This window comes from Colobus angolensis, unplaced genomic scaffold (genome assembly GCF_000951035.1).
Source record: "Colobus angolensis palliatus isolate OR3802 unplaced genomic scaffold, Cang.pa_1.0 Scaffold95, whole genome shotgun sequence".
In the NCBI taxonomy this organism is placed as follows: domain Eukaryota; kingdom Metazoa; phylum Chordata; class Mammalia; order Primates; family Cercopithecidae; genus Colobus; species Colobus angolensis.
In genome coordinates, this window is record NW_012123487.1 from 10701816 (window position 1) to 10727509 (window position 25694).

Below are 25694 nucleotides of genomic sequence, written 5' to 3' on the forward strand. Positions count from 1 at the left end.
AAGACTATTTTACAGGCTATAACTTTCAAAATTCTTTCCATACAAGAGAAGAGGTGTGGTAGCGATAGAGTGCGTAAATATTTCCCAATCTCTCCTTTTTTTTCTTTTTTTCTTGGGGGGGTGGGAGGATAGTTAATAAGAGAACAAGACTAAATTTGCCCATCCCTTGCATTAATTACTTTTAATTAATACTGAAAATTTCAGTTTAGGCAGTTGACACTAGGTTCTGCCAGAGTTCTAGGCAGAATTACATAAGATCTCAAGATGTGTTCACTCCATTTATTGTTCCTTTTTGGAACCCTTTTTAAGTTCCAATCTCAGATAGTCCTAGGACATCCTCAACTGTACCTTTTAATGTGGTTTATTTTCATGCCAGAATTCCTAGAGGTCACAACTGTATAGTTATTTTTTTGTTTTTGTTTGTTGTTTGCTTCATGAATGTGTGCATATATGTGTCTATATTGTGTGTGTACAACTTGATGATAGAGTATGTAAGTTATTAACATATGTCAATAAGGCTCATCTTAAAGACAATGAACATTTTAAATGAGAGCTTGTTAACCCAAATCATCCTAATAGTATGAAATATTTTTGAGGGAGGAATATGTTATTTAAGGTATATGTTAAGCTGTTATATCAAGGAAAACTCAACATAAATATGCAGAATTAATTTTTCTCTCATTTAACGGTCAAGAATTAGATATGCTTTACAGGATTTAGCAGAGACCTTTTGGCTTTGCTGTTCCTTAGGATGCTGCCCTTGCCTGAATTGTTGAGAGTCACTGGTACTTCATTTCATTTCCATACTCAGTCATTTTTAATGGCAAACCCAATCATTAATAATGGCCAGACCTAGAAGTTGTGCACATAATTTTGGCTCATGTTCTATTTTCAAGGACTTTGTTGTATAGTCAGACCTAACTGCAAGTAAGGCTGGGAAATAAGGTCTCTAAGCTCAGCTGCTGAGGGCTCAGCTGAAACCCAAGGAGCTCTATTATCCAAAAAGTATAGGAGGATGGATATTAGGGAAAAACAAGAAATCTATTCAGTTTGCCTCTTTGGCTACCCAAATGTCCATGAACCTCTTTCTCGTTCATAAAACATACCATCTTCTCAAGGATGATAACCCAAAGTCACATTCATTGGGTAAAGTCCTCTATATCAGGTTTGTATGTGGTTCATCTTGATGTGGTAACCAATGAACTAATAGACAAGTTTCCTAATTTTCTTGACCTCTTGCTTGTATGATGGTATAGGAACAAGGAAAATTCCCACTGGGAAAAAAAAGAATGGGCCATATATGATAGTTCCTGTTCCTTACAATAATACACTTCTTGCTCTGGCAGTGGAGTAAGGTCTTGCTAGGACCTTAATTTTGCTTTCTGAGATAAGCTCCCTTGTCATTTGTCCTTCATAGTCCCTGACCTTGCTCTTTGGGAATTACTCTTTGTCCATGATTCTTTGTGACTGTATCTAACATGGATGTTAGTGTACTCTTATTGGAGACACCACTGCATTTTCACTCTGCTTTCTATTGGTGCAGATTTGGTTCCCAGGGATAGTCTCTGTTAGGCCTGTGGTGGTATTTTGTTAGTCGAGTTCCCTCTGAAATGTAGGTTTCCATTCTCTTTTCTTCCTGTCAGTTATATGTGAAAATATCACAGCCAAAGATCTCATTTGGTCATAGTTGTTAAACCTACACACTCATTAATTTACTAGTTATATTCCTCAGACTATCCACCTCTCCCTCAATTTGATAACTGCCTTAGTGTAATGGCTACTCTATACATGCTCTAACAAAGCTTTAAAGTAAGCTGAAGTTTAAGAAGTTGAACAGCAAGTAATATAATAACCTGTCAGAACAGAATTGATCACTCTTTAAGGAAGACCACAAAATCCACACGTTCAACAACATAATATTCATAGTACCCTTAATATGTATATTTATATAAAACCTACTAGATGTGTGTGTATGTATGTGCATATGTGTGTATTCAACTATTAGGCATGCAAAGAAGCAGAGAAAAAGCATTAATGGAAACTGACCTGGAAATGATAGTGATCATGAAATTAGTTGGCAAAGAGCTTAAAATATCTATTGTAAATATGCTCAAGGACTTAAGAGGAAAATGTGAACATAATGAAATAAATCGAACATATAAAGAACCATTGAACTTTCAAAAGCTAAAAATATCTGAAATGAAAACGACTTCAGCTAACAAGAGAATAGATATTCAGAAGAAGTGGTTAATAAAAATCACTGCTGACTTCTCACTAGAAGGTATGTAAGCCAGAAAAATGGAATGATATATTTAAAGTGCTGAAAGGTGGGAAAAAAATGTCAGTCTAAAATTCTCTGCCCAGTGAAATATTTTAAAAAACAGACACAAAATGACATTTCCAGATAAGTAAAAATAGAAGTTGTCAGTGTACATGCACTAAAGAAATTTTAAAAGATCTTCAGGCTGAAGGAAAATCATACTGGGTAAAAACTGAGATTTACGTAAAGGAAAAAAGAAATGTTAAGAAACGGTAAATATGTGGGTCTGAAATATGTAGATTTTAAATCACACATTTCCACATAACTCGTGGATGAAGAAGTCACAAGAGAAGCTATAAAATGTTTTGAACTGAATAATATTAGAAACATGACATATCAAATTTGAGGGATGCAGGGACTAAATTATTGAAGCAGTGCTGTATGGCTGTACATGTTTATATTAGGAAAGGAGAATAGTGTAGTCTGTGGTCTAAGTCTCCTACTTAAGAAGCAATAAAAATAATACTAAATTAAACCCAAAGCAAATAGAAGGAAAAGATGATAAAATATGGATATTCACAGATTATAAAACATAAAAACAATGGAGAGAATTATAAACTGCTAGCAAGATTATTTAGGAAAATACTAACAACAGGAAGAAGGAAAAATACCACTATAGGTGTTCCGGCATTGTAGAATAATTGGGGAATACAAACCATTCTCTGTATTCCCAAGCTCTGTATCTGTGTATCAACTAACTATGAATGGAAATAGTCAAAAAAATATAAAATAATGCAATAATAAAAAATAATTAAAAAGTGTAACAACTGTTTGTATTAGGTATTATAAGCAATATTTACATTGTATTAGATATAAGCAATCTAGAAATCAAAGTATACAATAGAGTGTATGTAGCTTATATGCACATGTACGTCATTTTATATAAGGGACTTGACCATTTCCACAGATTTTGTTATCCTCAGGGGATCGTGGAACCAATCCTCCATGGATTCTAAGGGATCACTGTATAATGAACAACTACATGCCAATAAATTCAACAATTTAAGCTAAATAGGCTAATTGCTTAAAAGACACAAATGACCAAACTGACACAATGAGAAATAGAAAACCTGAAAAACCTTACATTAAAAAGAAAAATGAATAATTATAAACTTTCCCACATAGAAAACTTGTGACCCAGATGGCTTCACTGATTAATTTTATTGAAAGTCAAGGAATAAATCATTCCAGTCCTACATAAACTCCTTCAGAAAATCAAGGAGGAAGGAATACTTCTCATTTTATGAGGGTAGCATTAGCTTGATTCCAAAACCAAATATGACAAGTAAACAGCAGATCCATATCTTCTTTGACTATAGATGCAAAGAAAAATCCTAAATGAAGTAGCAAATAGGGTCTAGTAAACTGTAAAAATTCATAATGACCAAATGAGTTCATACCAGGAGGTCAAAACAAAGATGTAAGTTTGTGATGTCGACAAGTAGTTAGTACCAAGAGAAATTACATTCCAAACCATTAAGTTTAGATAGCTTGTACTTACTTCTTTTAGCAAGGTTAAGTGGTGGCTGAAAGGAAGCAAGGATGGGAATTGAAGTCATAAGCTACCTTTCTGGGGAATGAGTGATCTCTCACTGACCACTTGGTCTCCACTCACCAATGTCTTTGATCTTTACTAGAGACAGGGACCCCACATTATGGTCAGCATGTGGTGGTCTGTGATCAGTTTTGCACACTCCAGAAAGATTCAGGGAGTCAATGGCAGACCAGGCTTATATGCTAACTGAGGAGTTGGGACACTCTGAATATGCTGGTGCATTAGTTATATACTAATTGGTTACACTGTAAGTTATGTAAACCATTAACATTGATTATATAAGTTGTTTACATAAAATGTTTGACTTTGGGGTATAACATGTTGATCTTGTTTGAGCAAGTTAGCCATATATTTATCTGTAACATCTTAATTATTAACAATCTTACTTTTTTTAGAAAAACATGTTTTCTAGGAGGGAAACATTTTTGTTTACCACTCATAAGCATAGCAAACATGTTTTATTCCTCCTATTAAAATGTAGGATAAGTTACCCTCTACAGAAAATTTATTTCAGGCTGGGCTTGCTGGCTCATGCCTGTAATCCCAGCACTTTGGGGGCTGAGGCAGGTAGATCACTTGAGGACAGGAGTTGAAGCCCAGCTTAGCCAATGTAGTGAAACCCTGTGTCTACTAAAAATACAAACAATTAGCTGGATATGGTGGTACATACCTGTAATCTCAGCTACGCAGGAGGCTGAGGCACAAGAATCACTTGAACCTGGGAGGTGGAGGTTGCAGTGAGGAGAGATCGCACCACTGCACTCCAGCCTGGGCGACAGAGCAAAACTCTGTCTCAAAAAAAAAAAGAAAATTTATTTCATATATCACAAAGCGTCCGATGTGATTTGGTTTACTTAAATTTAATCTGGTATTGCTATTTTTCTATATTAGTATAATTTAGTGTAGTATAAGAACATAACAATGATTTTTGTAATCCTAACTTGAGTATCAGAATATCTTTACCAGAAATACAATAATATGAGTTCTATGACATTTTTTTCTGTTGTATTTCATTATTCACTAATTATCAATATTATAGCCAAACCAAATTGCATATTATAGGGGAATTTTCCTACTGGAAAGGCCGGGCGCGGTGGCTCAAGCCTGTAATCCCAGCACTTTGGGAGGCCGAGACGGGCGGATCACGAGGTCAGGAGATCGAGACCATCCTGGCTAACACGGTGAAACCCCGTCTCTACTAAAAATACAAAAAAGCTAGCCGGGCGAGGTGGCGGGAGCCTGTAGCCCCAGCTACTCCGGAGGCTGAGGCAGGAGAATGGCGTAAACCCGGGAGGCGGAGCTTGCAGTGAGCTGAGATCCGGCCACTGCATTCCAGCCTGGGCGACAGAGCAAGACTCCGTCTAAAAAAAAAAAAAAATTTTCCTACTGGGCAAAACTTAATGTTTAAGATCATCTTTGATTGCCCTATGCTTGCTTCTAGGCCATACTTCTGCAAGTCCTATCAACTTTAAAATGAACCTTGAATCCATCCTTTTATCTACATATCTTTGTCTCCCCTCCCCTTCCCAGTCAAAGCCATTTTTATATTCAGTGTTTTAGTCAGAATAGGCTATATTTAGTGTTACAAATTAGCATCCTAATCTTAGTGGTTTCACACAGCAGAGGTGTACTGCGGCTTACATAAAGTCCAGTGTGATCTAGGCTATTCTCTTCCTCCATTTTGTAGCTATATTATCTGCACTCGTGGTTTTGAAGATCCTCAGGTGAACTGGAAATGACAATGTCACTTTTGCTTACAGCCCATTTGGTCAGAACTAGTCAAATGGCTCCAACGTAAATGCATAAAGCCTGGGAAATGTAGGGTGGCACGTGAACTATTTGGAGATCACAATGATCTGTACCACACCCAGATTATTATAGGTAATATCTTAGTTGTTTTCCTTACTTTCTTTCATTTCCTACCAGAGTGCTTTCTCCACCTAGTAGCCAAAGTTCTTGGGAAAAAAAAAAAGATTGTTACCACCTTGCCAGTAGTTTCCACTTTGTTTTAAAATCCAAACATTTTATCCTCACCTGTGCAAAATACTACGTGCTAGGGCACTTGCCTTCTCTAATTTCATGATTGGCATTTAGTGTTGCTAACTGTTATCTATGAATAGTGTATTTTGAATAGGCATTTTATTTTGTCCACAGTTATGAAAATGTGATTTTTAAGTGTCAAATTTATGAAACCACAGTAATGACTATAAACAATAAATAATAATACCAAGAGAAATCGTCAATCATATGGTGTCTTTAATAACATTGTATGCAATTAGAATCCTTCAAAACAGCAGCCTTTCAGAAACATTGATATAATGTAAAATCCTGTTACAGTGAATGAATTCTATATAGCAAAGCCATAATAATTATGTTCTGTTTATCTGACAACAAATGATCTCTTAGAATAAATATTTTCTCTGATTAAAGATTATTTGAAAGATATTCCATTATGGTCCAGTGCATTTTAAAAAATTAATAAACTATTTTTTAGAGCAGTTTTAGGTTCACAGCAAAACTGAGTGGGAAATACAAAGAGTTCCCACATATTCCCTGTTCCCACATACTACAAATGCACAACCTTTCCCACTGTTAATATCCCACGCCAGGGTGGTGTATTTGTTACAATTGATGAACCTACATTAACACGTCATTGTCACCCAGAGGTCATTATTTACATTAGTCTTCACTCTTGGTGTTCTACAGTCAGTGGGTTTTGACAATAAATGAATTTTCAGATAAGTTTTTTATAAAGTTTATATGTTGTCATTAAGTCATTGTTCAGTTTCTGTCAGGTTTTTTTTTTTTTTTTTTGGCAGTCTGCATCTCCTAATTAAATATCACACACATATACCACCCATAATCCCCAGTAATTTTTCTCTAGCTATAGTGCTCTTGCCAAATGACAGAGGTACTAGGAGGAGCTAGGAATCAACCCTTATTTTTAAATATGCATGAAAGAAAGGCTTTATATAAATTCTTTGTGATCTCTAGGTTGTGAATCCTAGGAATCAGATTTTTAATGAACTGTTTATCTTAACAAATATTTTAAGGTCTATATATTTGGTATGCTTATTTGAAATGTAGCAGAGCATTTATATTTTTTATAATTTTTGATGGTTTTTAAAAAATGATTTAAGTAATTAGCTAATAATGATGCCTATTTTAGCAAATAAAAATTACTTATAGTAAAATTGAATATGTTGCAGTTTATTACATGGATTTAGATTTAGCACCATTCAAATGGATTGTCTGATACTTGACATCTACTTACATATAAGTTTTATGTAACAGTTTTTACATGGTGTTTGCATTGTCATTCACGTTTCCTTTTCTTTGCTGATTTATTCCTGTTTAAGACCTTCTGCATTGATAAAGAATTGAGTAGCAGAGGAATTATCCTACTACAGGGTATGTAATATTTAATGAAAGCAGGTGTTTGTGGGGTGGAAAGGTAAGAAAATTAAATCTTTTTCTTTGATAAGAAGTCAATCTGCCATTCTCTCTTCCTGTAATTACATGTTGTAGAAAGGAAATTTGCTTTTATGATGGGAGTTAAGGAATTATTAAGCAGTGTCTGTGAAACTTGATTGCCTTTGTGCTTTGAGTAACAGCGTTTGTTTTGTTCACAGTAACTGTAGTACTGAATGGAAGTGGCTTGTAGACAGAGCACGAGTTGGCAGCCGATGGACTTGGCTTCAAGCCCAGATTTCAGAGCTAGAATGCAAAATCCAGCAACTAACAGACATTCACAGGCAAATTCGTGCCTCCAAGGTATTGTCTGTCTGTGTTCTTCTACTTTTGTTAAAAATTGTTAATGTTTTCATTCCTTCTCATTTCATCACAAAAATAATTTACAAGGTTTTATAAGAATGTAGCCAGTTTATGTCAAAATGTTTGGTATATTAGTTATTATAAATTGAAGCTATCTTTGTAATGCCTTTTTGAATTTAAGATCATTTTATCATACTTTTTGAGCAATTCAGAACTTCCTTATTGGATTCCAGTTAATGTAAGTGATAAACTTGTTTTCAAATTTCTAAATCATAAAATGCATATAACAAAAACCTTACCATCTTAACCATTTTTGAGTATATAGTTGTGTTATTAAATACATTTGTAATGTTATTCATGTGTCACTATCCATCTCCATAACTCTTTTTACCTTTTAGAACTGAAGCTGTATACCCATTAAATAATAACTACCCACTTTCCTCTCTCCTCAACCCCTGGCAACTATATCTGTCTCTTATAATTCTGACTATTTTAAGTACCTCATATAAGCAGAATCATAACAGTTTTTGTCTTTTTGTGGCTAGCTTATTTCAGTAGCATAATGTTCTCAAGTTTCATAAATATTGTAGCATATATTAGAATTTCTTTCCTTTTTAAGAGTAATAATTTATTGTATGTATATACCACATTTTGCTTATTCAGTCATCCGTTGATGGACACTTGGGTTGCTTCCAGTTTTTAGCTATTGTGAGTATGCTATGAACATGGATATTAAAATATCTCTTTGAGACGCTGTTTTCAATTCTTTGGGGTAAACACCCACAAGTGGAGTTGCTCGATCATATGGTAACTCTATTTTTAATTTTTTTGTGAATCTACCATACTGTTTTTTACAGTGGCTATACCAGTTAACATTTCCACCAGCAGTACACAAGGTTCAAATTTCTCCAGATTCTTGCTAACATTTATTTTCTGTTTATTTTATAGTAACCATCCTAATGAGTGTGAGATGGTATCTCATTTTACTTTTGATTTGCATTTGCCTAATGATTAGTGATGTTGAACATCATTTCACATGTTACTGGCTTGGCTTTTGGATATCTTCTTTGGAGAAGTACTTATTCAAGTCCTTTGTCCATTTTTGAATGGGGTTGCTTGCTTGTTTTTTTTCTTGTTGCGTTTTAATTCTATATGTATTGTGGATATTAATTTCTTATCGGATATATGATTTATAAATATTTTTCCTATTCTGTGTGTTGCTTTTTTTTTTTTTTTTTTGAGGCAGAGTCTTGTTCTGTCACCCAGGATGGAGTGCAGTAGTGTGATCACCGCTCACTGCAGCCTTGACCTCCCGGGCTCAAGCAATCCTTCCACCTCAGACTCCCAAGTAGCTGAGACTAGAGGCTCGTGCCACCATGATTGGCTAAGTTTTTGATTTTTTGTAGAGATGGGATCTCCCTCTGTTGCCCAGGCTGGTCTTGAACTCTAGACTCAAATGATCCCCGAACCTCGGGCTCTCAAAAAGTGCTGGTATAACAAATGTGAGCTCCGGTGCTCAGCCTTGTTCATTGCATTTTTACTCTGTTGATATTACCTTTTCCTGCCCAAATTTTCAAAATTTTTCTGAAGTCCCATTTGTCTAGTTTTTCTTTTATTACCTGTGCCTTTGATGTCATATCTAAGAAATCATTGCTAAATCTAATGTCATGAAGCACTTACCCTATATTTCTTCTTAGGGATAGGTTTTACATTGAGGCCTTTGATCTGTTTTGTGTTAATTTTTGTGTATGGTGTTAGGTAAGGGTCCAGTTTCATTTGTTTTCATTCAGATATTCAGTTTTACCTGGTTGAAAAGACTGTTTTTCCATTGAATGGCCTTGGATTGGAACCTTTGTCAAAAAACATTTGACCATATATGTTAGGATTTATTTCCGGGTTGTCTGTTCTATCCCATCGGGATATAGGTCTGTCTTTATGCCAGTACCACATGGGTTTTTTTGTTTTTGGTTTTTAATTTCTTTTCTTCTTTTTCTTTTTTAAATAGAGACAGAGTTTCCCTATATTCAAGACCAGGCTGGTCTTGAACTCCTGGGTTCAAGCCATCCTCTCACCTCAGCCTCCTAAAGTGCTAGGATTATAGGCATGAGCCACCATGCCTGGCCAGTATCCCATTGTTTTGATTTCTGTAGTTTTGTAGTAATTTTTGAAATCGGGACATGTGAGTCTTCCAGATTTGTTATTTGTTTATATATATATTTTGAGATAGAGTCTCAGTGTGTTGCCAAGGCTGGAGTGCAATGGCATGACATCAGCTCACTGCAACCTCCACCTTCCAGGTTCAAGTGATTTTCATGCCTCAGCCTCCTGAGTAGCTGGGATTACAGGCATGCGCCACCATACCCAGCTAATTTTTGTATTTTTAGTAGAGATGGGATTTCGCCGTGTTGGCCAGGCTAGTTTTGAACTCCTGGCCTCAAAGTGATCTGCCTGCCTCAGCCTCCCAAAGTGCTGGGATTACAGGCGTGAGCCACTGAGCCCAACTCTAGATTTGTTTTTTTTTGTTTTTTTTTTGTTTTTTTTTTATATTGTGTTGGCTTTGAGGTCTCATGAGATTTTGTATGACCTTTAGGATAAGTTTTTTCTGTCTATAAAAAGAGTCGTGGAGATTTAGATAGGGATGCACTGAAACTCTAGATTGCTTTGAGTAGTTTTGACATCTTAACAACATTAAGTCTTTCAATCCATGAATGTGGGTTGTGTTTCCATTTATTTATATCTTCTTTAATTTCTTTCAGCAATGTTTTGTAGTTTGTACAAGTCTATCAACTCCTTGGTTATTTATTATATTCTGAAGTGTTTTATTCTTTTTGATTCTCTTGTAAATATAATTGTTTTTGTGACTTTCTTTGCAGATTGTTCATTGTTAGTATATAGAAATGCACGTGACTTCTGTGTGATCTGGCTACTTTGCTGAATTAATTTATTAATTCGAACATATTTTTGAAGGAATTTTTAGTATTTTCTACATACAAGATTATATCATCTTAAAACAAATAATTTAACTTCTTCTTTTACAATTTGGATGCCATTTATTTCTTTTTCTTGCTTAATTGCTTTGTCTAGAACTTCCAATACTATGTTGAATAGAAGTGGTGAAAGCGAGCATTTTTGCCTTGTTCCTGATCTTAGAGGAGAAATGGTTCAGTCTTTAGCCCTTGAGTATGATATTCAGGAGGTTTTCATATGTGGCTTTTATTATGTTTAGGTAGTTTTCTTCGATTCCTACCTTGCTGACTGTTTTTATCATGAAAAGATGTACAATTTTTTCAAATGCCTTTTCTTCATCAATTAAAATGATGATAGGGTTTTCTTTCTCCTTCATTCTGTTAATGTTGTATATTACATTGATTAGTTAAAATACTGAACCATCCTTTCATTCTAAGAATAAATCTCACTTGGAATAAATCTCACTCGGTCATGGATTATTATCCTGTTAATATAGTGATGAATTTGGCTTCCTAATTTTTGGTTGATCACTTCTGGAGAGTCAAGCTCCAATACTGTCTCCTTGTCAGACAGATAGTACAAGGGATATTGATCTGTAGTTTATTTTCTTGTGGTGTCTTTGCCTGGCTTTGGCATCAGGATAATGGTGTCCTCACAGAATGAATTAAGAAGTGTTCCTTTCTCTTTGATTTTTTGGAAAAGTTTGAGAAGGACTGCTATTTGGTCTTCTTTAAAAATTTAGTAGAATTCAGCATTGAAGTCATCAGATTCAGGGCTTTACTTTGTCAAGAGATTTTTGATTACTAATTTAATTTCCTTACTAGTTATATAGGCCTATTCAAATTTTTTTTTCTTTTGAGATGGAGTTTCACTCTTGTTGCCCAGGCTGGAATGCCATGGCACGATCTTGGCTCACTGCAACCTCTGCCTCCTGGGTTCAAGCGATTCTCCTGCCTCAGCCCCCTGAGTAGCTGGGATTTCAGGCATCCGCCACCACATCCAGCTAATTTTTGTATTTTTAGTAGAGACAGGGTTTCACCATGTTATCCAGGCTGGTCTCAAACTCTTCACCTCAGGTGTTCAACCTGCCTCAGCCTCCCTAAGTGCTGGCATTACAGGCGTGAGCCACCACACCCGACCCAAATTTTCTATTTCTTTGAGATTTAGTCTTGTTATGTTGTGTTTCTAGGAATTTGTTCATGTAATCTAGGTTATTTAATTTGTTGGTGTACTATTATTAATAATACTCTCTTGTCATCCGTTTTATTTCTTTACATTCAGCAATAGCATCCCCAGCTTTATTTCTGATTTTAGTATTTTTAGTCTTTTTTCTTTGTTTTCTTAGTTCACCTAGCTAAAGGTTTGTTGATTTTATTGATGCTTTCAAAGAACCAACTTTTACTTTCAATAATTCTTCTAGTTTTTCTATCCTCATAATTGTTTTAGCTCTACTCTAATCTTTATTATTCCCTCTTGTCTGCTAGCTTTTGGTTTAGATTGTTCTTCTTTTTCTAGTTTCTTAATTTGTAAAATTAGGTTGTTAATTTGAGATCTTTTTTTTTGGTTTTGTTTTTTAAATGTTAAGCATTTATAACTATAAACTCCCCCCTTAGCACTGCCTTCACTGCATCTCATAAATTTTGGTGTGTTTTGTTTTCATTTTCATTCATTTTTAACTGTTTTCTAATTGTTCTTACATTTCTACTTTGATCTATTGGTTGTTTTAAAGTGTGCTAATTTACACAAATGTGTGCATTTTCCAGTTTTCTGTTAATGATTTCTTCATTTCATTGTGGTTGGAAAAGATACTTTTTATATCTTTCTTTTTGTATCTGTTGAGATACAATATTTGGCCTAACATATGGTCCATCTGGGAAAATGCTCCATGTACACCTGAGAAAAATTTGTATGTGGTTGTTGTTGGGCAGAATGTTATTTAGGTATCTATTTGGTTTAGAAATCTATTTGGTTTATTGTGTAGTTTGTCTGTTTCCTTACTTACCTTCCATCTAGTTGTTGTGTCCCTTAACAAGAGTGAGTTATAGAAGAATCCAACTATTATTGTAGAATTATTGATTTTTCTTTGCATTTCCATCAGTTTTTGCTTCATATGTTTTGATTGTCTCTTATTAGACGTGAAAATGTTGCCTGATGCATTAGAAACCAATACTATGACACTGAGTTTTTTGAAAGAAGAAAAGCTTTATATTGCAAGTTGACTGACAAGGAGACTGGAGAGTCAAGCTCCAATACTGTCTCCTTGTCAGACAGATAGTTTGCAAATATTTTTTCCTATTCTGTGGGTTGTGTCTTCACTTTGTTGATTATTTATTTTGCTATGCAGAGGCTTTTTAACATGATGTTTTTTTAATATGAGTTAACTTGATTTGTCCATTTTTTCTTTGGTTGCCTGTGCTTGTGGAGTATTACTTAAGAAATCTTTGCTCGGTCCAATGTCCCAGAGAGTTTTTCCAATGTTTTCTTTTAGTAGTTTCATAGTTTGAGGTCTTAGATTTAAGTCTTTAATATATTTTGATTTGATTTTTGTATATGGCAAGAAATGGGGGTCTAGTTTTATTCTTCTGCATCTGGATAGACAGTCTTTCCAGCACAATCCTTTTTCTCCACAATCTTGCCAACATCTGTTATTTTTTGACTTTTTAATAGTAGCCATCTGACTGGAGTTAGATGGTATCTCATTGTGGTTTTGACTTGCATTTCTCTAATGATCAATGATGTTGAGCTTTTTTTCATATGATTGTTGGCCACGTGTATGTTGTCTATTGAAAAATGTCTTTTCATGTCCTTTGCCCACTTTTTTATGGGGTTGTTTATTTCTTGTAAATTTGTTTAAGTTCCTTTTAGAGGCTGAATATTAGACCTTTGTCAGATGCATAGTTTGCAAAAATTTTCTTCCATTCTTTAGATTGTCTGTTTACTCTGTCGATAGTTTCTTTCTCTGTGCAGAAACTCTCTAGTTAGTTTACATTTGTCAATTTTTGCTTTTGTTGCAATTGCTTTTGGCATCTTTGTCATGAAATCTTTGCCTGCGCCTGTGTCCTGGATGGTATTGCTTAGGTTGTCTTCCAGCATTTTTATAATTTTGGGTTTTACATTTAAGGCTTTAATCCATCTTGAATTAATTTTTGTATGTGGTATAAAGAAGGGGTCCAGTTTCAATCTTTGCATATGGCTTGCCAGTTATCCCAGCACCACTTTTTTATTTTTATTTTTTTTCTTTGGAGACGGAGTCTCACTCTGTCACCCAGGCTGGAGTGCAGTGGCGTGATCTTGGCTCACTGCAACCTCTGCCTTCCGGGTTCAGGCAATTCTTCTGCCTCAGCCTCCTGAGTAGCTGGGACTACAGGTGCACAACACCATGCCTGGCTAATTTTTTTTTTTTTGTATTTTAGTAGAGATGGGATTTCACTGTGTTGCCCAGGCTGGTGTCGAACTCCTGAGCTCAGGCAATCCACCCACCTCAGGCAATCCACCTAGCCTTCCAAAGTGCTAGGATTACAGGTGTGAGCCACCGTACCCAGCCAGTACCACTTATTGAATAGGGAATTCTTTCCCCAGTGCTTATTTTTTCCAGGTTTGTTGAAGATCAGACAGTTGTAGGTGTGTGGTCTCATTTCTGGGTTCTCTTTTCTATTCTATTGGTCCATGTGTCTGTTCTTGTTCGAGTACCATGCTGTTTTGGTTTCAATAGCCCTGTAGTATAGTTTGAAGTTGGGTAGCCTGATGCAGATGCTTTGTTCTTTGTGCTTAGGATTTCTTTGGCTATTCAGGGATGCCTTCTATTTCTTTTTCTTGTCTAATGCTCTTCCAGCATTATGTTGAATGACAGTGGTAAAAGTGGGCATCCTTGTTATGTTCTAGATTGCAGTTTTCTCTCCCATTCATTAAGATACTAGCTGTGGGTCTATCATATATGGCTTTTATAGTGTTGAGGTAAGTTCCTTTATACCCAATTTATTGAAGGTTTTTATCATGAAGGATGTTGAATTTTATTCAAAGCTTTTTCAGCATCCATTGAAAAGACCATACGGATTTTTTCCTTCGTTCCGTTGATATGATCTATCAGATTGATTAATTTGCATATGTTGAACTATCTTTCCATGCCCGGGATGCATCCTACTTGATTATGACAAATGATATTTTTAATGTGTTGTTATTGGTTTGTGCTAATTTTTTGTTAAGGACTTCCGCATCAATGTAATCAGGGATATTTGGCTGTAGTTTTCTCTTTTTTTAAAATGTGGTTTTGGTTAGTTTTAATATCAGAGTAATACTGTCCTTGTAGAATGAGTTTGAAAGTATTTCCTTCCCCTCTATTTTTCAGACTAGTTAGAGTAGGATTGATGTTACTTCTTCTTTAAGTGTTTGGTAAAATTCATCAGTGAAGCCACTGGGTACTGGGCTTTTCTTTCTTTTTTCCTTTTTTTCCGAGATGGAGCCTCGCTCTGTCGCTAGGCTGGAGTGCAGTGGTGTGATCTCAGCTCACTGCAACCTCCGCCTCCCAGGTTCAAGAGATTCTCCTGCCTCAGCCTCCCGAGTAGCTGCGACTACAGTTGCACGCCACCATGCCCAGCTAATTTTTATATTTTTAGTAGAGAGGGGGTTTCACCATGTTGGCAAGGATGGTCTTGATCTCTTGACCTCGTGATCTGCCTGCCTCGTCCTCCCTAAGTGTTGGGATTACAGGCATGAACCACCACGCCCGGCTCTGGGCTTTTCTTTAATAGAGGACCTTTTTTTTTTTTCTCTTGAGACAGGGCCTTGCTCTGTTGTCCAACCTGGAGTGGAGTGGCACAATTTTGTTTCACTGCAGCCTCAACCTCCTGGGCTCAAGCAATCCTTCCACTTCAGCCTGTTTGGTAATTGGGACCACAGGCACACACCACCACACGTAGCTAAGTTTTGTATTTTCTGTAGAGATAGGGTTTTGCCATATACCCAGGCTGGACTCAAACTCCTGAGCTCAAGCAATCTCCCTGCCTTGACCTTCCAAAGAGCTGGGATTACAGGTGTGAGCCACTATGCTTGGTATAATGGAAGACTTATTAGAGATTTAATCTCCTTACTCATTTTTGGTTTGTTAAAATTTTCTATATTTTCTTGTGTTTTTCTTTTTGTTTGTTTGTTTTTTGAGATGGAGTTTCTTGTTGCCCTGGCTGGAGTGCAATGGCACGATCTGAGCTCACAGTGCAACCTTCGCCTCCCGTTTCAAGCAATTCTCCTGCCTCAGCCCCCTGAGTAGCTGGGATTACTGGCATGTTACCACCACGCCTGGCTAATTTTGTATTTTTAATAGAGACAGGGTTTCTCCATGTTGGTCAGGCTAGTCTTGAACTCCTGACGTCAGGTGATCCACCCGCCTCGGCCTCCCAAAGTGCTGGGATTACAGGTATAAGCCACTGCACCCACCCTGTTTTTTTTTTTTTTTTTTTTGAGACAGAGTTTCGCTCTGGTTGCCCAGGCTGGAGTACAATGGCGTGATCTCAACTCACTGCCACCTCTGCCTCCAGGGTTCAAGTGATTCTCCTGCCTCAGCCTCCTGAGTAACTGGGATTACAGGCATGCACCACCACACCTGGCTAATTTTTTGTATTTCTTGTATTTTTTTTTGAGACGGAGTCTCGCCCTGTCGCCCAGGCTGGAAGTGCAGTGGTGCGATCTCGGCTCACTGCAAGCTCCGCCTCCTGGGTTTACGCCATTCTCCTGCCTCAGCCTCCCGAGTAGCTGGGACTACAGGCGCCCGCCACCTCGCCTGGCTAGTTTTTCGTATTTTTAGTAGAGACGAGGTTTCACCATGTTAACCAGGATGGTCTCCATCTCCTGACCTCGTGATCTGCCCGTCTCAGCCTCCCAAAGTGCTGGGATTACAGGCTTGAGCCATCGTGCCCAGCCAAAATTTTCTATTTTTTCATAATGCAGTCTTGCTAGGCTATATGATTCAAGAGATTTGTTTATTGATTTTAGATTGTTCAGCTTGTTGGTTTATACTTTTTCATAATAGTCTCTTATAATCCTTAGTATTTCTGTTGTATCAGTTGTAATGTCTCCTTTTTTATTTCCAATTTTATTTGAATCTTCTCTATTTTTTTCTAAGTCTAGTGAAAAGTTCATCTTGAAGGATATATTTGCTGGATATACTGTTCTAGGATAAAAGTTTTTTTTTCTTTCAACACTTTAAATATGTCATGCCACTCACTCCTAACCTGTAAAGTTTCCCACTGAGAAGTCTGCTACCAGACATATTGGAGCTCCTTTGTATACTGTTTCTTTTCTTGCTGCTTTTTGAATCCTTTCTTTATTTCTTCCCTTTGGGAGTTTGGTTATGAAAACTACTTGAGGTAGTTTTCTTTGGATTAAATTTTCTTGGTGCCCTAAAACCTTCTTGTACTTGAATATTGTATCTTACTCTAGATTTGGGAAGTTCTTTGTTATTATCCATTTGAATATATTTTCTACGCTGATCTCTTTTTCTTCCTCCTCTTTAAGGCCAGTATCTTAGGTTTGCCCTTTTGAGGGTATTTTTTGGATCTGGTAGGTGTGCCTTATTATTTTTTATTCTTTTTTCCTTTGTCTCTTCTGACGGTATATTTTCACATATCCTGTCTTCAAGCTCACTAATTTTCTTCTTTTTGGTTAATCCTGTTGTTAAGAGACTCTGTCTAGTGCAGTCTTCAGAATGTCAAGTGCATTTGTCAGCTCCAGAATTTCTGCTTGTTTCTTTTCAACTGTTTCAGTTTCTTTATTAAATTTATCTGATAGGATTCTGAATTCCTTCTCATGTTACCTTAGATTTCATTGAGCTTTCTCAAAACAGCTATTTTCAGTTCTCTGTCTGAAAGATCACATATCCCTGTCTCTCTGGCATTGGTCTTTGGTGCCCTATTTAGTCCATTTGATGAGGCCATGTGTTCCTGGGTGTTCTTTATACTTGTAGATGTTCATCTGTGTCTGGACATTGAAAAGTTAGGTATTTATTAGTCTTTGCAGTGTACACTAATTTGTACCAGTCCTTCTTGAGAATGCTTTCCAGATATTCAAACAGACTTGGGTGTTGTGATCTAAGTCATTGGTCACTGCGGTCACATCCCCAACTTTAGTAACGCTGCATCTTTTGTAGACTCGTAGAGGTACTACCTCAGTAGTCTTGGGTAAGATCCAAAAGCATTCTCTGGATTACCAGTCAGAGACTCTTGTTCTCTTCCCTTACTTTCCCCCAGGGAAACATAGTCTCACCCTCTGTACTGAGCTGCTTGGAGCTAGGAGAGGCATGACACAAGGACCACTGGGACTGCACAGGGTCAGATCCGAAGACAGCACAGCACCCCGGGTCTCACCTAAGGCCCACAATGACCACTACCTGGCTATCGTCTGTGTCTCCTCAAGGCCCAAAGGTTCTACCATCAGCAGGTGGCAAATCCACTCAGGCTTGTGTCCTTCCCTTAAGGGTGGCAAGTTCTCCCCAGCCCCAGGTGGGCCTAGAGATGCCATCTTGGGCCTCCACCTGGTGCTGTATTCTACTGCAGCTGAATTGACACCCAAGTCACAAGACAAAGTCCTCCCTACCCTTCCTTCCTCTTTCCTCAAGGAGAGCAGTCCCTCCCCGTGGCCACCACTGCCCCAGGGCTACTGCAAGTACTGCCTCTCTATGGCCAGTGTTTACTAAAGGCCCAAGACTTCTTCATTCAGCTTTTGGTGAATGCTGCCAGTCCTGAGTCTCTCCCTTCAGGACAGTGGGTTCCCCTCTGGACCAGGGTAGGTCCAGAAATGCTTGGTGCTTTACCCCACTGTGGCCAAGCTGTTAACCAAGCTGACTTTTAGTTCTTACAAAGATGCTCTTTTATGTGGCTAGTGTTCAGTTTGGTGTTCCTATGTTGGGGGGTAGTGGGGGTACAATTGCTGGAGTCTTCTATTCAGCCATCTTGTTCTGCCTCCCCTCTCTCATGCTATTTTTATGGCAACATTTTTATTAGAATAGATTTGGGGGTAGATATTGGGATTAACAGGTGATTGGTAGAAAGAAAGGAGAGTTTTGGAAAGTTCTTGGGCATGTGCAGTTATCGCTTCATGCTAACTCATGGATTGCATCAGGGGAGTTAATATGAAACATGCAGTGGAAATTTAGGCTGTAATGTCAGTAAGGTCATTCTGTGCAGTTTTAACTTTGTTAAAGTTTATTCTTGTTCTCACAAGGTTAGAGAGTTTTGGCGTCTTAGTGGGTTATGTCTTTAATTATCTGCTATCCTACAAACTCAAGAATTTTTGCTAGTTATTGACTTCTTACTCCTTGGGTTATAGTTTGAGTTTCAGTATCTCAACAAGTTGTTTCTTTTCTTATCTGTTATCCCATAAACATGGGAATTTAGACTGATTTTCTTAACTCTTTGTGGCATGGTTTCATAAATGTTTATGATTGTTTTATCTTGTTATACTGAGTCTTATTAATATATAATGTCCTTATCTCTTGTAACTTTTTTTAATTTACAGTCTCTTTTGTCTGATATTGCATATGATTTTAAAAAATCCTTCCACTTTCAACTTATTTGTGTCATTGGATTTAAGTTGAATCTCTTGTAGACAGTATAGAGTTGGAGTCTGTGTTTTTATCTATTCTAATTTCTGTGTTTTGGAGAGTTTAATCCATTTACACTTAATGTAATTACTAAGAAGGATAGACTTCTGTCATTTTACTATTTTCTATATATCTTATACCTTTTTTTGTTTTTCATTTCCTGAACTATTGTCTTCTGTTGTGTTTAGCTGATTTTTTTGACCCTGAAATGTTTAAATTTCTTTCTTATTTCCTTTTGTATATATTTAGTAGATATTTTCTTTGTGCTTGCCCATGGGGATTATATTTAACCTCATAAAGTTATTACATTATAATTTTAATTTATTCCAGTTTAACTTTAGTAACATATAAAAACTCATTTCCTTTACAGCTTTGTTCCCACCTCTTTTGGTTGTTGATGTCACAAAATTATATCCTTATACTAATGTGTCCCAAAGCATAAATTAATAATTATTTTAAATATATTAGTTTCTTAAATTATGTAGACAACAAAATGTGGAGTTACAAACCAAAGTTACCACAAGCGTAGCTTTGGAACTAATATATATTTTTTAATGTACTAGTTATTTAAATCATGTAGAAAGCAAGGAGTTACAAACTGTTGTTACAATAATACTAGCTGTTATAATTATGAGTGTATTTAACTTCATTGAGATTTTTATTTCATCAACAGCATAAGTTACTATCTGGGTCTAACCTTGCAGGACTTCCTTAAGTATTTTCTGCAGAGTAGGTCTAGTGGTAAATGACTCCCTCAGCTTTTGTTTACTTGAGAGTGTCTTAATTTTTTTTTACCTTTGAAGGATGATTTTCCCAAATATAATAGGATTTTGGGTTGGCCAGGATTTTTGTTGTTGTTGTTGTTATTTTGTTTGTTTTCTACTTTGAATATATTGACCTAACTGTCTTTGGACCTCCGAAGTTTACCATAACAGGCTACTGATAGTATTATGGAGGATCCCTTGCCTGTGCTTCTCTCTTGCCACTTTCAAGATTCTTTTTGTCATTCAATAGTTTGATTATAATGTTTATTTATAGTACTTTTGGATTCACCTTATTTGGAGCTCATTCAGCTTCTGATATTTGTAATCATGTCTTTCATCATATTTGGGAAGTTTTTAGCCATAATTTCTTCAAATATTCTCTCTGCCTCTCTCTTCTTTTTCTGGAACTCCCACATTTACATGTTGGGCCACTTATTAGTGTTCCAACTGTCCCTTACACTTTGTTCACTTTTCTTTAATCTGTTTTCTTTTTATGCTTTACACTTGATTATTTTTACTGTCCTAGCTTCAAGTTCATTGGTGTTTTTCCTGCCTGTTCACATTTGCCTTTGAATACCTCTAGTAAATTTTTCATTTCAGTTATTATACTTTTCAGCTCTAGAATTTCTGTTTGGTTTCCTTTCAGGTTTTCTATCTCCATACTGATGTTTGCATTTTGTTCATAACATCTTTTTCTTGACTTTTTTCACATTTTTTTAGCCTTTTGAGCATCTTTAAAACGGTTGTTTTAAAGTCTTTGTCTAATAGGTCTTCCATCCTGTTTTCAGGGACAGTTTCTGTTTGTTTTTTTTTCCTTTGAATGCTCCCTTTTTTCCTGTTTCATTGTATGCTTTTTGTTTGTTTGTTTTCGAAAACTGCACATTTGAATCTAATAATGTGTTAACTCTGGAAATCACATTCTTTCTCTTTCTGCAGGACTTTTAAAATCATTTTTGTTTATTATTTTGATTCTCTCTGTTGTTGTTGGTTGTTGGTGTGGCAAGAATAAGCCTGAAGGGTATAGTTAAAATCTCATTTTTTTCTGAGCCTGCACCTTTTCTTGGAAATGCCCAGTTGCTTTCTAATTTTCCCCATTGATGCAGTTGTTTTAAAATGTCCTGCTTTTAATATCTGGCTCCCAAAAGGGGAAAAGAGAAAAATGAAGAGAGGATTTATTTGTTTTAAGGGTGCTGGCCCTTTAAATCCCCAGGAAGACCTTCAGCCAGAGGGGGAGGGAATTGCAATAAAAGGAGGGAGGTACTACAACAATGGTTGTTTGCCTCTTTGTCTGTACCTCTGTGATCAAAGGTTACAATCAGTGATCAGAACACAGATCCCTAATATTTGCAGAGCAGAGTCCTCTTCCTCTACCCTGGCTTATGCAGGCTGTATGTAGATTGCTTCCGAAATATATGAATGGCTGCCTGCCATGGGACTAGGAGTGGGGATGGGTAGCTGCTATTGTGCTAAGAGCTAAAATTGATAAAAATCAACTGCACGTTTACTGTCCAAACCTGCCCCTTGAACTTGCAAGTCTTCAGTAAACTCCAGATTTTTGAAATAATGACATTAGACAGATTCTGCCAATGCAGGTGGTGTCTAGGTGGGGAGACAGATTCCTGGTGCTTCCTGTTCCAACACATAGAAGTGATAAATATTTGTGGTGATGGATATGCTAATTACCCTGATCTGATCACTATGCATTATATGTATTGAAATATCATTATATATACTATAAATATGTACAATTATTATTTGTCAATTAAAAAATAAAGTAGAAATAAGAGACATGCATTGATAGGAGTTTTTGACATTTGGGTCTCTGGTCACTTAAACTTTGTGTCTTTGTACATCTCAGAATATATTCATTTTACCCTCACTCTTAAATGGTATTTTAGTTTGGTGTTAAATTCTAGTTTGACAGTTATTTTCCTTTAACACTTTAAAGATTTGTTTTATTGTTTTGTTTGATACTGAGGAGTCTACTGTCAATGTGATTGTTTTTCTTTTTTGAGTACTGTCTTTTCTATCGGGTAACTTTTAAGATGTTCTGGTTTAGTTGATGTTCTACATCCTTACTAACAGGTATCAAAGGATTGTCTTTATGTTGCTTGGTACTCAGAGTACACATTTTTAACTGTACAGTTCACTGAATTTTGACAAATATTTACTTTTGTAACCATCACCATGATCATAATGTAGGACATTTCTATAACCTTCAAAAATTTCACTCCTTCCTCTTCGCAGTCAGACTCTTTCCTTCAGGCTCTTTTCTCTGGCAAGCACTAATCTGTTTTCTATTGCTATAGTTTTGCCTTTTCCAGCATTTCATATAAGTCAAATAATAAAATATGTAATCTGTATTTTGCTCTTTCACTTAGCATAATGCTTTTGAGGTGCATCTGTGTTGCTGTATGCATAAGTAATTTTTTCTTTTTTATTGTTGAGCAGTATTCCATTGTAGGATTGTACTATATATAATTTATCTGTTTCCTAGGTCATGGGAATTTAGGTTGTTTTAGTTTTTGGCTATTATGAATAATGTTGCTGTATATATTCATGTATAAGTCTTTGTGTAGACATTTTTTTTTTCAGAGTCCACGTTTGTTTGTTTTAATTTCTTTTATATTTTTGAGACAGGGTGTTGCTCTGTTGCCCAGGTTGGAGTGCAGTGGCATGATTACGGCTCACCGCAGCCTTGACCTCCCAGGCTCAAGTGATCCTCCCGCCTCAGCTTCCTGGGTAGCTGGGACTACAAGAATGCACCACCGCAGCTGGCTAATTTTTGTATTTTTGGTGGGGATGGGGTTTCGCCACATTGCCCAGGCTGGTCTCGAACTCCTGGACTCAAGCTATCCACCTGCCTCAACCTCTTAAATTGCTGGGATTACAGATATGAGCCACTGCAGCCAGCCCAGAGTCCATGTTTAGTCCAAGGTGTTACATCTTCAATTCTAGCATGTTCTCTGCTACTATTATCCAAATAATGCATGTTTGTCAATTTTTTTCTCTTCCATTTTTGTGAAATTCTCATAGGTTGAGAGGTTCAAACAAATTTTTCATGTCTCTTAACCACTCTTTAATGTTTTAATCTCATTTGTCTCTCTGTACCACAAGGAATTCTTTACTGTCTTTTAATTTGCTAATTCTGTCTTTGGCCATATTCTGCTTAGACTTTGTCCTGTATATTGGCTTTTATATTGGCTTTTACTTTGTGATAATGCTTTTTATTGATAATTTCTAATTAGGTCATTTTCAAACCTGTTTAAAAACATGAATGAAAAGGAATAGGTTTCTAGAAATTGAAGGCCTTATGAAGTTAGCAAAACTGCCTCTCTCTGCACTTTATATGATAAGAGATAGGATTGAGAAAACCTTTGAATAATAAAGGACAAAAGTGATTTGGAGCTAAAGATCAAACTAAGGATACCATTCTCTGCAAAACCTTTGAGCTGGATAAAATTACACTTAGGGCAGTGGAGGAAGATTAAGAATGTGGATTTTCCATCAGAACTTAATAGCTTATGAGACCCCCCACAAGGAAGCAGAGAAAGAGGGACAGGAGAAAGGAATATATAGGTAGGTACAGGGGTTAGAGGGTGAAAGAAATATCCTTTGAGAATGCATCAGAGAACTGTGGGTGTGATTGTCAGTACATGGAACTGCCTGAAAACAGATAGATAGGAAGCCTTCTGAGTTTCTGAGTGAGTTGTACCAAAAAAATTATAAGCTTGACCTATAAAAAGCATTTTACTGGCCAAAACTTAAACCAGTCCTTAGGACGCCAACCTTCTATGAACAATAAGCAGGTTAAGAGCTTTGCAGTTCCTAAAGAAATCATAAACATTTACTGATATTGCCAAGGAAGGTAATAGAAAAGAAAGAAGCTTTATATTTATATTTTTATTACCAATATAAATTTTAAATTTATATTACCAAGGAAGGTAATATAAAAGAAAGAAGCTGGCTGATTCAGGAGCCATAGAGAACAGTGAATAGAAAGAATCCTTTAATAGGAAGCACAAATCAGGGCCTAATTAAGCCATGCCCCTAGAGTAAGAAGCTCTCACAATATTGGTCCAGCAGAGTGTTAACATTAATATAGACCAATAGCTGACATATATTTTTTGTTCTTTACATTTCCAAGTGGGAATGTTCATTGTGGTCTGTTTTCCCAAAGAATCAACAGTACAAATGAGTTCGTATGCATTCTAAATATTGCTAAATATTTATTTGTAACTTTGTTTTTGTGGGAAACAGTATTCTATATGGTCATACTGTAGACATCCTGGAGATAATCTAATATTGAAGGTTGATAGGGGTAGGCCTTGAAAGAAAAAGCTGAGAAGGGAAGGGATCAGAGTCCTTGAACCATGTAGTTTGCCTAGCCCCACCTTGGGGTCTGCACGTCCACAAAGATTAATAAATTTTAGGCTCCATCTATCATGAGTTTATGTTCTGGTAAGGGAGATAAGACATATAATCGTTTCAGTATATGTAATATATTCAGTAATACCTGTTTTTTAAAAATTATACTTCAAATAGAATACATGTTTTTATAAGATATTTGGAGTGCCATAGAGAGAATACTTATGGGTAAGAGGGTCAGAGAAAACATTAAGAGAAGAAAGTGACATCTCAGTATGACTTTGGGGGATGAATAGTAATTTTTTGATGAATCAGTGGAACTACAGAAAGGCATTCTATGGTATTTAAAGGAGCAGAAAGTATGTGTTATACAAGAAGAGGAAAAGAAGCTAGGAAGTGATGAAGTATGTTTAACACCTTGTAGGAATTAGTGGTGTGGCATCTGTAGGAAGGTAGAAGAAGGACAGACATAAAACCTTAGGCTTACTAGTTCTGTGAAATTCGAGGGAACCACATTCACTAAGTGTTTCCTGATGAAAGTTTCATGTTACATTAGTTACTTTTTCTCATTGTTCACTGTTATCTTTACAGGAGCCTTCGGTTTTAGTAATTTCCCAGTCCTTTCAAGATCACCACATAATCTCTCTTCTTTGATCCTTTTCCTTAAAGGATATAATTTCACACATGTTTTCTATAGCAAATAGAGTTCTAAGAATGAGTCAGGTGTAAAACAGTTTAGATATTTCCAGGAAAGTGGGTTTGCAGTTAAATTGATGAATAAGATTTATATTTCAATCTAGACAGTCTGATTCATAATCCTTTAACTTGAGAAAGGCTATTTTAATATTCTCTATTTTCTAAGCAGTACTGTATACTTCTTGGTTAAACTTTTTTGAAAGTTTGATTGCATGTTTATATAACATCTACTGGAATAAATTGTTTTAAGGAAAGCCATCTAAACTTCCCTGTAATAATTTATATGGCCTTACCTTTTTCTTAATTCAAGATAAATGTATCTGGCCCTTTGTTCCCTTAATAATAGCATTATGTTTATTTTATGGAAAATGCCACAAAGTTATGCTATTAGAATACAATGTTTTGGTTATTTTAGTAGTTTCTCATTACATTTATTAGGAATTAAAGTGTTTTGTTGTTTATTTATATGCAGCTTAGTTGAGAAGTTATTATGTAAGAAAAACATCACTTTCCTTGCTCTTACAGCTTCTTGAGTTATTGTAAGAAAAAAATTGAGAAGGATGGCCAGTACTGTCTTGAAACAGAACTTTCTGTTTAATGTATTTTAAATGTAAAAAAAAAAAAATTGTTCTCAGTTAAATTAGAGATAAAGGGAAATGA

The 25694-nt window shown here is 36.2% G+C and overlaps 1 protein-coding gene across 2 annotated transcripts in view; it reads left to right on the plus strand.

The window, feature by feature from the left end:
- KANSL1L (KAT8 regulatory NSL complex subunit 1-like) overlaps positions 1-25694 on the plus strand; it is a 154289-nt gene that overhangs the window by 36327 nt on the left and 92268 nt on the right. For both annotated transcript variants that reach the window (XM_011932339.1, XM_011932340.1), the window contains exon 3: positions 7508-7649. In XM_011932339.1, coding sequence (XP_011787729.1) covers positions 7508-7649 — 142 coding nt within the window. The remainder of the gene's footprint in view (positions 1-7507; positions 7650-25694) is intronic.